The 12,796-nt window shown below is 64.3% G+C and overlaps 1 protein-coding gene across 1 annotated transcript; it reads left to right on the top strand.

Annotated features, from left to right (window-relative positions):
• The first annotated feature begins 239 nt into the window (after positions 1 to 239).
• On the top strand, positions 240 to 12,289 carry osgep (O-sialoglycoprotein endopeptidase). The gene is given in 14 exon segments (XM_078412993.1): positions 240 to 288; positions 291 to 357; positions 1,530 to 1,648; positions 2,258 to 2,320; positions 2,323 to 2,432; positions 2,832 to 2,903; positions 2,905 to 2,928; positions 3,074 to 3,123; positions 3,476 to 3,557; positions 4,106 to 4,171; positions 5,907 to 5,997; positions 7,206 to 7,281; positions 9,491 to 9,589; positions 12,178 to 12,289. Coding segments are annotated over 14 exon segments (1,014 nt in total). The 3' UTR covers positions 12,224 to 12,289.
• The last annotated feature ends 507 nt before the right edge of the window (positions 12,290 to 12,796 follow it).

The raw sequence follows: 12,796 nt of genomic DNA, 5'->3' as shown, positions 1-12,796 counted from the left end.
CTGGGTACAGGGTGGGGTACGGGGCAGGGTGGGGTACGGGGTGGGGTGCAGGGTGGGGTACGGGGCAGGGTGGGGTACGGGGTGGGGTACGGGGCAGTGTGGGGTACAGGGTGGGGTGGGGTACGGGGCACAGGGTGGGGTATGGGGCGGGGGGCTGCGTGCAGCTGCATGAGGCAGTGAGATTCCCAACCTTCCCCCTCAGTGTGACAGATAGCCCGGTGCAGGTGCAGCGCGTCACCATGACCATCGTCATTGGGTTCGAGGGGAGCGCCAACAAGATCGGCGTTGGATCGTCCAAGATGGCGTGGTGCTGTCCAACCCACGGAGAACCTACGTCACCCCGGCCGGGCAGGGTGGGTATCCCGGGTACACCGGGACTGGGTACAGGGTGGGGTACAGGCTGGGCAGGGTGGGGTACAGACTGGGTACAGACTGGGGTACACACGGGTACACCGGGACTGGGGTACAGGGTGGGGTACAGACTGGGGTACAGGGCGGGGTACAGACTGGGGTACAGGCTGGGCAGGGTGGGGTACAGACGGGTACAGGGCAGGGTACAGACTGGGGTACACACGGGTACACCGGGACTGGGGTACAGGGTGGGGTACAGGGCGGGGTACAGGCTGGGCAGGGTGGGGTACAGACTGGGGTACAGGGCGGGGTACAGACTGGGGTACACACGGGTACACCGGGACTGGGGTACAGGGCAGGGTACAGACTGGGGTCTGATGCAGGGTTTCATGGGGTTTACATGTAGAATATCAGATCCCTGGGAGTCTGTGCACCCCCACACTGTAGCTGGACCCCTGTAATCCAGGCAGTGTGGGTGAACCTGCCCTGCACCCCCACACTGTAGCTGAACCCCTGTGCATTGATGGTGTTACGGGTCCTGCCATTGACTGTATTTCCCCTCCCATCCCAAGGCCACCAGCTGCTGCTCACGGGGGTGGAGCCCCATCTTGTCCACTCCCACCCCCGGCCTGTACCCCAGTGTACCCGCTGTACCCCACCGTACCCCACTGTGCCCCAACGTACCCCACTGTACCCCAGTGTACCCGCTGTACCCCACTGTGCCCCAACGTGCCCCCACTGTACCTGCTGTACCCCACTGTGCCCCAACGTACTCCAGTGTACCCCAGTGTACCCACTGTACCCCACTGTGCCCCAACGTACCCCCACTGTACCCCAGTGTGCCCGCTGTACCCCCAACGTACCCCACTGTACCCCACTGTGCCAACGTACCCCACTGTACCCACTGTGCCCACTGCACCCCACTGCCAGCGTACCCCACTGTACCCAACGTACCCCACTGTGCCCCAACGTACCCCACCGTACCCCACTGTTCCCCAACGTACCCCACTGTGCCCCAACGTACCCCACTGTGCCCCAACGTACCCCACTGTACCCCACTGTGCCCCCAACGTACCCCACTGTGCCCCAACGTACCCCGTGTGTACCCCCACTGTACCCCAGTGTCTACCCAGTGTGTGCCTCGCGGGGGCTGAACCCCATCTTTCCCCTGCCCTCAGGCTTCTGCCGCGGGACACTGCTGCTCATCACCGCCGGTGTGTCCTGGACGTGACCAGAGACGCCTTGGAACAGGCCGGAGTCCAGCCGCCGGACATCGACTGCGTGGCCTTCACCAAGGGTACGGGCTGGGGGTCAGTGTGGGGGGGGGTCAATGTGTGGGGGGGTCAGTGTGTGGGGGGGTCAGTGTGTGGGGGGGGTCAGTGTGTGGGGGGGGTCAGTGTGTGGGGGGGTCAGTGTGTGGGGGGGGTCAGTGTGTGGGGGGGGTCAGTGTGTGGGGGGTCAGTGTTGGTGGGTGGGTGGAGTGGGGGTGTGGTGGCCAGTGGAGGGGTGCGGGGTGGGGGTCAGTGTGTGGGGGTGTGGGGATCAGTGTGGGGGTGAGGGGGTGGGGGTCAGTGTGGGGGTGGGGTCAGTGTGGTGGGGGGGGTGGGGGGTGGATCAGTGTGTGGGGGTGGGGGTCAGTGTGGGGGGGGGTTGGGGGGTGGGGGTCAGTGTGGTGGGGGGGGGGATCAGTGTGGGGGGGGGTCAGTGTGTGGGGGGGTCAGTGTGGTGGGGGGGTGGGGATTAGTGGGGGTCAGTGTGGGGGTGGGGATCAGTGTGGGGGTGGGGGTCAGTGTGAGGGTCCGTGGGGGGGTGGGGGTCAGTGTGGGGGGGTTGGGGTCAGTGTGGGGGGGTGGGGGTCAGTGGGGGGTGGGGATCAGTGTCCCTGATCGTTCCCCTGTGCCCCCAGGCCCGGGCATGGGGGCCCCGCTGGTCACCATGGCGATCGTCGCTCGGACGCTGGCCCAGCTGTGGACCGCCCCCTGCTGGGGGTCAACCACTGTGTGGGCCACATCGAGATGGGCCGAATGGTCACCGGGGCCCACAACCCCACCGTGCTGTACGTCAGTGGCGGCAACACACAGGTACCGCGCTGGGACACGCGTGTGGGTTGGAACCGTGACTGGGACACGCGTAGGGTGAGGGTAGGGTGGGGGTGAGGGTAGGGAGGGGGTATGGTGGGGGTGAGGGTAGGGTGGGGGTGGGGAGGGGGTAGGGTGGGGGTGGGGGTGGGGTGGGGAGGGGGTAGGGTGGGGGTGGGGTGGGGGTGGGGAGGGGGTAGGGTGGGGGTGGGGAGGGGGTATGGTGGGGGTGGGGTGGGGAGGGGGTAGGGTGGGGGTGGGGGTGGGGTGGGGGAGGGGGTGGGGGTGGGGAGGGGGTAGGGTGGGGGGTGGGGGTGGGGAGGGGGTATGGTGGGGGTGGGGAGGGGGTATGGTGGGGGTGGGGAGGGGATACGGGGTTCCATGTGACGCTCCGTGTTGCAGGTCATCGCCTACTCTGAGCGGCGTTACCGCATCTTCGGGGAGACGATCGATGTTGCCGTCGGCAACTGTCTGGGACCGGTTCGCCCGCCTGCTGAAGGTGCGGGGGGATCAGGGAGGGGTGTGGGGGGGCTGGGGTGTAGCAGTGTAAGGTGTGGGGGGGCTGGGGGTCTAGGTTGGCGTGAGAGGGGGCAGGGTTTGGGGTGCACTGCGTGGTAACCCCTGCCCCTCCCCCCCCCCTCCAGATTTCCAACGATCCAAGTCCAGGATACAACATCGAGCAGATGGCCAAACGGTGAGAACATAAACCCCCCGCCCCACCCACCCGAACCCTCCCCCCCCTCACCCCCAAGCACCCCAAACCTTCACCCCCCCCCTCATATCCCCTCTTACCCCCTAAACCAACCCTCCCCCCCTCACCACCCCCAAACCAACCCTCGCCCCCTCACCACCCCCTAACCCCCTCACACCCCCAAACCTCCCCCCACTCTCCCCCAAAACCTCCCCCCACTCTCCCCCCAAACCCTCCCCCCTCTCTCCCTGTCTTCCCCTGACCCCCCAAACCGTGCATAGCCTCCCCCCACCCTCACCCCCCAAACCCTCCCCCCTCTCCCCCTGTCTTCCCCTGACCCTCTCTCTGTTTCCCCAGGGGCCCGAGTGTTCGTGGAGCTGCCGTACTCTGTGAAGGGGATGGACGTCTCTTTCTCGGGAATCCTCTCCCACATCGAGGTGACCGAGGCCCGTCCGTCCGCCACGCCCGTGGGGGTGGGGGTGGGAGTGGGTGGGGGTGGGGTGGGTGGGAGTGGGAGTGGGGGTGGGGATGGGAGTGGGTGGGGGTGGGAGTGGGTGGGGGTGGGAGTGGGTGGGGGTGGGTGGGAGGGGGTGGGGGTGGGTGGGGTGGGAGTGGGTGGGGGTGGGGATGGGTTGGTGGGGGTGGGAGTGGGTGGGTGGGGGTGGGTGTGGGTGGGGATGGGTTGGTGGGGGTGGGAGTGGGTGGGGGTGGGAGTGGGTGGGGATGGGAGTGGGTGGGGGTGGGGGTGGGGGTGGGAGTGGGTGGGGATGGGAGTGGGTGGGAGTGGGCGGGGGTGGGGGTGGGTGGGGATGGGTGGGAGTGGGTGGGGATGGGAGTGGGGGTGGGTTGGTGGGGGTGGGTGGGAGTGGGTGGGGGTGGGAGTGGGTGGGGAAGGAAGTGGGGGTGGGGGTGGCTGGGGGTGGGGTTGCGGGGAGTGAGTGGTCCGGGGGGCCGGGGGTCTCGGTGACGCCTGTCTGTGTTGTAGGAGGCCGCGGGCACCATGATGGCGACTGGCTCGTGTACAGCTGAGGACCTCTGCTACTCCCTGCAGGTCAGACCCCACATCCTGGACTAACACCCGTGTCTGACCGCACACAACTGGCCCTTCGGCCCAGCTGGGCCATGCCGGCCCTCAGTACCCATTGACACTGACCCCCCTCCCCCATCCTTGCCCATCACAGATGCTGCCCGGCCCGCTGAGTTCTTCCAGCACCTCTGTTACGTTCACCCGACCCACATCAGCCCCCCACTTTATCCCCCTCACCCCCAGCCCGGGGGCAGTTCACAGTGATCGGCCCCCCTCCCTCACACACTTGTGAAGCCCTTATTCCTTTAAACCTCAAGGTTGCCCCTCGGGTTCCTATTAAATCTTTTCCCCCTCACGCTCAAGCTCATGGCATGTTGGCCTTCATTGTGACAAGAGTTGAGTACAGGGCCCTGGTGAGACCACACCTGGAGTACTGTGTGCAGGTGTACAGGGCCCTGGTGAGACCACACCTGGAGTACTGTGTGCAGGTGTACAGGGCCCTGGTGAGACCACACCTGGAGTACTGTGTGCAGTTGTACAGGGCCCTGGTGAGACCACACCTGGAGTACTGTGTGCAGTTTTGGTCTCCTAATTTGAGGAAGAATGTCCTTGCTATTGAGGCAGTGCAGCGTAGGTTCACCAGGTTAATCCCCGGGATGGCGGGACTGTCATATGAGGAAAGATTGGAAAGACTGGGCTTGTATTTCACTGGAGTTTAGAAGAATGAGAGGGGATCTTATAGAGACGTATAAAATTATAAAAGGACTGGACAAGCTAGATGCAGGAAACATGTTCCTAATGTTGGGGGAGTCCAGAACCAGGGGCCACAGTCTAAGAATAAAGGGGAGGCCGTTTAAAACTAAGGTGAGAAGGAACTTTTCCACCCAGAGAGTTGTGAATGTGTGGGATTCTCTGCCACAGAGGGCAGTGGAGGCCGATTCACTGGATGGATTTAAGACAGAGTTAGATAGAGCTCTAGGGGCGAGTGGAATCAAGGGATATGGGGAGAAGGCAGGCACGTGTTACTGATTGTGGATGATCAGCCATGATCACAATGAATGGCGGTGTGTACAGGCTCGAAGGGCCGAACGGCCTCCTCCTGCACCTGTTCTCTGTGTTTCCACTGTGTGCTGGAGATTAGTGGTGAGACCGCGCCGTTAGCGGTGAGACCGTGCCTGTGTGCCGGGCATTAGCGGTGGGGCCGTGCGTGGGCGTGGGGCCGTGTGTGGGCGTGGGGCCGTGCGTGGGCGTGGGGGCCGTGCGTGGGCGTGGGGCCGTGCGTGGGCGTGGGGCCGTGCGTGGGGGTGGGTGTGGGGCCTTGCGTGAGCGTGGGGCCGTGCGTGGGCGTGGGGCCGTGCGTGGGCGTGAGGCCGTGCGTGGGGCGTGGGGCCGTGCGTGAGCGTGGGGCCGTGCGTGGGCGTGGGCCATGCGTGGGGTGGGCGTGGGGCCGTGCGTGGGCGTGGGGCCGTGCGTGGACGTGGGCCATGCGTGGACGTGGGCCATGCGTGGGCGTGGGGCCGTGCGTGGGCGTGGGGCCGTGCGTGGACGTGGGCCATGCGTGGGCGTGGGGCCGTGCGTGGGCCATGCGTGGGCGTGGGGGCCGTGCGTGGGCCGTGCGTGGGCGTGGGGGTGGGCGTGGAGCATTAGCGGTGGGGCCGTGCGTGGGGGTGGGCGTGGAGCATTAGCGGTGGGGCCGTGCGTGGGCGTGGGGCGTTAACGGTGGGGTCGCGCTGCTCTAACCCGTGCCCTGCGGTTCCAGGAGACGGTGTTCGCCATGTTGGTGGAGACGACAGAGAGAGCAATGGCCCACGGCGACTCACGGGAGGTGCTGATTGTTGGAGGAGTCGGGTGTAAGTGTGGGGGGGGGGGGGGGGTACAGCAGGGCAAGGCCCGGACAGACCCCCCACCCTGGGTCAGACCCACACCACTGACCCACACACTGACCCACCCACTGACCCACACACTGACCCACACACTGACCCACACACTGACCCACACACTGACCCACACACACACTGACCCACACACACACTGACCCACACACTGACCCACACACTGACCCACCCACACACTGACCCACACCACGCTGGGTCAGACCCACACATGGGTGGGGCTGGGTGGGGTGGTGGTGGGTGGAGAGGGTGTGGGTGGTGGGTGGGTGGGGTGGGAGCATGTGGGGGTGGGTGTCCAGGGCTGTGGTCAGTCAGTGGTCTGAGGGTTCGATCTGTGCGGTTAAGGGTAACCAGGGTGGGTGTGTGTGGGGGTGTGTGTGTGTGGTGGGGGTCAGTGTGTTGGGGGTGTGGGTGGGGGTGTGTGGGGGAGAGGGGTGTGGGGGTGTGTGGGGGAGAGGGGTGTGTGTGTGGGTGGGGGTCAGTGTGTTGGGGGTGTGGGTGGGGGTGTGTGGGGGAGAGGGGTGTGTGTGTGGGGGTGTGTATGTGTGTGCGTGGGGGTGGGTGTGTGCGTGTGGAGGGGGGGTGTGGGGGGCGGGTGTGTGGGAAGGGGTGGGGGTGTGGGTGGGTGTGTGTGAGGGTGTATGTGGGTGTGTGCGTGTGGGGGGGTGGGTGAGTGGGTGGGAGGTGGGTGTGGGGGGGGTGTGTGTGGGTGTGTGGGGGGTGGGTGTGTGTGTGGGGGTATGTGTGGGGGGTGAGTATGTGGGGGGGGGTGTGTGTGTGTGTGGTGTGTGTGTGGGGGGTGGGTGTAGGTGTGTGGGGGGTGGGGGGGTGTGTGGGTGGGGTGTGTGGGTAGGGTGTGTGGGTGGGGGTGTATGTGTGTGGGTGTGTGTGTGTGGGGGGGGTGTGGGTGGGTGTTTTTTTGGTGTGTGTGTGTGTGGGGGGTGGGTGTGTGTGGGGGTGGTGTGGTGTGTGTGAGGAGGGTGGGTGGGTGGGGGGGGGTGTGGGTGGGTGGGTTGGTGTGTGTGTGTGGGGGTGGGTGTGGGGGTGGGGGTGGGTGTGGGGGTTGGTGGGTGTGGGGGTGGGTGGGTGTGTGGGGGGTGGGTGGGTTCCGGGGCTGTGGTCAGCCAGTGGTCAGTGGCCTGAGGGTCCGGTCTGTGCGGTTACAGGTAACCTGCGGCTGCAGGAGATGATGCGGTCGATGTGTGAGGAGCGGGGGGCCACGCTGTACGCCACGGATGAGAGGTCAGTGACCATGCGGGGTACGCACCCCCTCGTGTACGCGCCCCCGTGTACGCACCCCCTCGTGTACCAGCCAGCACGTACAGCCCCTCGTGTACGCACCCCCCCGTGTACACACCCCCTCGTGTACACACACCCCCGTGTACACACCCCCTCGTGTACACACCCTCTCGTGTACACACCCCCCGTGTACACACACCCTCGTGTACACCCCCCCGTGTACACTCCCCCGTGTACACACACCCTCGTGTACACACCCCCCGTGTACACACACCCTCGTGTACACCCCCCCGTGTACACTCCCCCGTGTACACACACCCTCGTGTACACACCCACTCGTGTACACACACCCTCGTGTACACACCCCCCGTGTACACACACCCTCGTGTACACCCCCCCGTGTACACACACCCGTGTACACACACCCTCGTGTACACACCCCCTCGTGTACACACACCCCCGTGTACACACCCCTGTGTACACACCCCCTCGTGTACACACACCCCCGTGTACACCCCCCCCCCGAGTACACTCCCCCCTGTGTACACACCCCCTCGTGTACACACACCCTCGTGTACAAACCCCCCCCCCGTGTACACACCCCCCCGAGTACACCCCCCCCTGTGTACACACCCCCTCCTGTGTACACACCCCCCTCGTGTACACACACCCCCGTGTAACACCCCCCCCGTGTACACACCCCCTCGTGTACACCCCCCCCCCGTGTACACACCCCCCCCCGTGTACACACCCCCCCCGTGTACACACCCCCCCGTGTACACACCCCCTCGTGTACACCCCCCCCCCCGTGTACACACCCCCCCCCGTGTACACACCCCCCCGTGTACACACCCCCCCGTGTACACCCCCCCCCCGTGTACACACCCCCCCGTGTACACCCCCCCCCCGTGTACACACACCCCCGTGTACACACCCCCCGTGTACACACCCCCTCGTGTACACCCCCCCCCGTGTACACACCCCCCCCCCGTGTACACACCCCCTCGTGTACACACCCCCTCGTGTACACACCCCCTCGAATACAAGCACTCATGATCAACCATGATCACAATGAAAATAGACCATAGAAACATAGACAACAGGTGCAGGAGGAGGCCATTCGGCCCTTCGAGCCTGTACGCACCGCCATTCACTGTGATCATGGCTGATCATCCACAATCAGTAACCCGTGCCTGCCTTCTCCCCATATCCCTTGATTCCACTCGCCTCTAGAGCTCTATCTAACTCTCTCTTAAATCCATCCAGTGAATCGGCCTCCACTGCCCTCTGTGGCAGAGAATCCCACACATTCATAACTCTCTGGGTGGAAAAGTTTCTTCTCACCTCAGTTTTAAATGGCCTCCCCTTTATTCTTAGACTGTGGCCCCTGGTTCTGGACTCCCCCAACATTGGGAACATGTTTCCTGCATCGAGCTTGTCCAGTCCTTTTATAATTTTATACGTCTCTATAAGATCCCCTCTCATTCTTCTAAACTCCAGTGAATACAAGCCCAGCCTTTCCAATCTTTCCTCATATGACAGTCCCACCATCCCGGGGATTAACCTGGTGAACCTACGCTGCACTGCCTCAATAGCAAGGACATCCTTCCTCACATTAGGTTGATGCTCATTAACCGACGCTGATGTGGATATCAGGGGCCATCACTGCTCCACACGCGTGTCCGTGCTGCACTGTCCGTGTGCCGTGGGTCAGGCACCCCAGGGTGCTGTGCCGTGTCCGTGCTGCACTGTCTGGGTGTCGAGGGTCAGGCACCCCAGGGTGCTGGACTGCGTAGTCACGGTGGGCCGACCGTCTGGAACTGGTCCATTCCAACCATGTCCCTCTAAACCCATCCTATCCCTAATGCTGCCACCTCGCCGGCTGTAACGGGGGGCAGTTGTCCACAGTGTGGCCCCCTGTAATGGGGGGCAGTTGTCCACAGTGTTGCCCCCTGTAATGGGGGGCGAGTGTGGGGCAGTTGTCCACAGTGTTGCCCCCTGTAATGGGGGGCGAGGGTGGGGCAGTTGTCCACAGTGTTGCCCCCTGTAATGGGGGGCGAGGGTGGGGCAGTTGTCCATGCTGTTGCCCCCTGTAATGGGGGGCGAGGGTGGGGCAGTTGTCCACAGTGTTGCCCCCTGTAATGGGGGGCGAGGGTGGGGCAGTTGTCCATGCTGTTGCCCGCTGACCTCTGGCTGTGGCCTCTGTCGGCAGGTTCTGCATCGATAACGGAGCCATGATTGCCCAGGCCGGCTGGGAGATGTTCCGAGCTGGACAGGTGACCACTCTGGACGATTCCTGGATCACTCAGAGGTACAACACATGTCCCAGAGACACGGACACACGGACACGCAGAGACACGGACACGCAGGGACACGGAGACACAGACACACGGAGACACAGACACACGGACACGCAGAGACACGGACACGCAGGGACACGGAGACACAGACACACGGAGACACAGACACACGGACACGCAGAGACACGGACACGCAGGGACACGGAGACACAGACACACGGACACACGGACACGCAGAGACACAGACACACACACACACACACAGATACACGGACACACAGAGACACACAGAGACACACACACACACAGACACACACAGAGACACAGAGACAGACACACAGACACACACACACAGAGACACACACACACACACACACAGGCACACACACACACACAGAAACACACACACACACACACACACGCACACAGACACACACACACACACACAGACACACACACACAGAGACACAGACACACACACACAGAGACACAGACACACACACACAGAGACACACACACAGAGACACACACACACAGAGACACACACACACAGAGACACAGACACACACACACAGAGACACACACACAGAGACACACACAGAGACACACACACACAGAGACACACACACACACACACACAGAGACACACACACACACACAGACACACAGAGACACACACACAGAGACACAGACACACACACACAGACACACACACACAGAGACACACACACACACACAGACACACAGAGACACACACACAGAGACACACACACACACGCACACAGAGACACACACACACAGAGACACAGAGACACACACACACAGAGACACACACACACAGAGACACACACACACAGAGACACACACACACACACAGAGACACGGACACACAGAGCAGGGAAACAGGTCCTTCGGCCCATCGAGTCCATGCTGACCACTGATATCCAGCACACTGCTGCTTGTCGTCCCACTGTTGGGGGGGGTGAGGACGGGGAGCAAAATCAGCCACTGCCTGGGGCTGTCCTGGGGTCCGGAAATAGAGGAGTGCGGGGGGAGGGGGGGGGGCTGAGCTGGGTGTGGGGGGGTCGGGGAGGCGGGGGCTGAGCTGGGTGTTGGGGGGGGTCGGGGAGGCGGGGCTGAGCTGGGTGTGGGGGGGTCGGGGAGGCGGGGCTGAGCTGGGTGTGGAGGGTCGGGGAGGCGGGGCTGAGCTGGGAGTGGGGGCGTCGGGGAGGGGGGGCTGAGCTGCGAGTGGGGGATGGGAGGGGGGCGTGAGCTGGGAGTGGGGGTGGTGGGAAGGGGGGGCTGAGCTGGGTGGGGGGGGCGGGGAGGGGGGGCTGAGCTGGGAGTGGGGGGGCAGGGGGCTGAGCTGGGAGTGTGGGGGAAGGGGGGGCTGAGCTGGATGTGGGGGGGATGGGAGGGGGGGTGAGCTGAGTGGGGGGGGTGAGCTGGTGGGGGGGATGGGAGGGGGGCTGAGCTGGGTGGGGGGGGACGGTCGGAGAGGGGGGCTGAGCTGGGTGGGGGGATGGGAGGGGGGGCTGAGCTGGGTGGGGGGGGATGGGAAGGGGGGGCTGAGCTGGGTGTGGGGGGGGCGAGGAGGGGAGGCTGAGCTGGAATGTGGGGGGGACGAGGAAGGGGGCTGAGCTGGGTGGGGGGGCTGAGCTGGGTGTGGGGGGGGCGGTCGGGGAGGGGGGGCTGAGCTGGGTGGGGGGGGATGGGAGGGGGGGGCTGAGCTGGGTGGGGGGGGCTGAGCTGGGTGTGGGGGGGGTGAGAGGGGGGGGCTGAGCTGGGTGGGGGGGATGGGAGGGGGGGGCTGAGCTGGGTGGGGGGGGCTGAGCTGGGTGTGGGGGGGGGATGAGAGGGGAGGCTGAGCTGGGTGGGGGGGATGGGAGGGGGGGGCTGAGCTGGGTGGGGGGGGCTGAGCTGGGTGTGGGGGGGGATGGGAGGGGGGGCTGAGCTGGGTGGGGGGGGATGAGAGGGGGGGGCTGAGCTGGGTGTGGGGGGGGATGGTCGATGCTGTGGATCTGATCCTCTATCGCTGGAGTTTAGAAGCATGAGGGGGGGGGACCTCATTGAAACGCACAGAACAGTGAGCGGCCTGGATAGAGTGGATGTGGAGAGGATGTTTCCACTAGTGAGAGAGTCTCGGACCAGAGGGCACGGCCTCAGAATTAAAGGACGTGCCTTTAGGAAGGAATGGGTGACGTTTTTTCAGTCTGAAGAAGGGTCTCGACCCGAAACGTCACCCATTCCTTCTCTCCTGAGATGCTGCCTGACCTGCTGAGTTACTGACATCTGCAGTTATTTTCTTACACTTCCTTTGGGAAGGAGATGAGGAGGAACTTCTTTACCAGAGGGCGGTGAATCTGTGGGATTCTTTGCCACAGACGGTGGTGGAGCAGAGACGGATAGATTGTTGATCAGTGCAGGTGTCAGTGGTTGTGGGGAGAAGGCAGGAGAATGGGGTTAGGGGGGAGAGATAGATCAGCCATGATTGAATGGCAGAGTAGACTTGATGGGCCGAATGGCCTGATTCTGCTTGTGTAACTTGTAATCTGTGTCCCCCAGAGCCTCAGACTGACCGTGATTCTCTCGCCCGCAGATACCGGACAGACGACGTGTTGGTCACTTGGAGAGACCAGCCCTGACTCCTGACACTCGGCCGGTCTGGAGCGGCCGGAGCGGGAGAGTAGCTGGACCGGGGTCATCGCGGGGTGGGGGGTCATCGCGGGGTGGGGTGGGGGTCATCGTGGAACGGGGCGGGGTCATCGGGTAGGGGTCACGGGGCTGGGGGTCACGGGGCCGGGGGTAACGGGGCCGGGGGTCATGGGGTCGGGGATTGAACGCTGAGGGAAATAAAAGCTGGAAACACTTGGAAACCTGCGTGCTGACCAATCAGGGCAAGAGCATCGCGAGGGTCAGTGCCCCTCCATCACGGGGACCGAGGGTCAGTGCCCCTCTGTCACGGGGACCGGGGGTCCGTGCTGCTCCGTCACAGGGACCGGGGGTCAGTGCCCCTCCATCACGGGGACCGGGGGTCAGTGTCCCTCTGTCACGGGGAGTGGGGGTCCGTGCCCCTCTGTCACGGGGAGTGGGGGTCCGTGCCCCTCTGTCACAGGGAGTGGGGGTCAGTGCCCCTCTGTCACGGGGACCGGGGGTTCAGTGCCCCTCTGTCACGGGGAGTGGGGGTCAGTGCCCCTCCATCACGGGGAGTGGGGGTC

The sequence above is a fragment of the Rhinoraja longicauda genome, chromosome 16, assembly GCF_053455715.1.
Source record: "Rhinoraja longicauda isolate Sanriku21f chromosome 16, sRhiLon1.1, whole genome shotgun sequence".
Classification (NCBI taxonomy): domain Eukaryota; kingdom Metazoa; phylum Chordata; class Chondrichthyes; order Rajiformes; family Arhynchobatidae; genus Rhinoraja; species Rhinoraja longicauda.
Note: the sequence above shows the minus strand (reverse complement) of the source record. Positions and strands in the feature narration are given on the sequence as shown.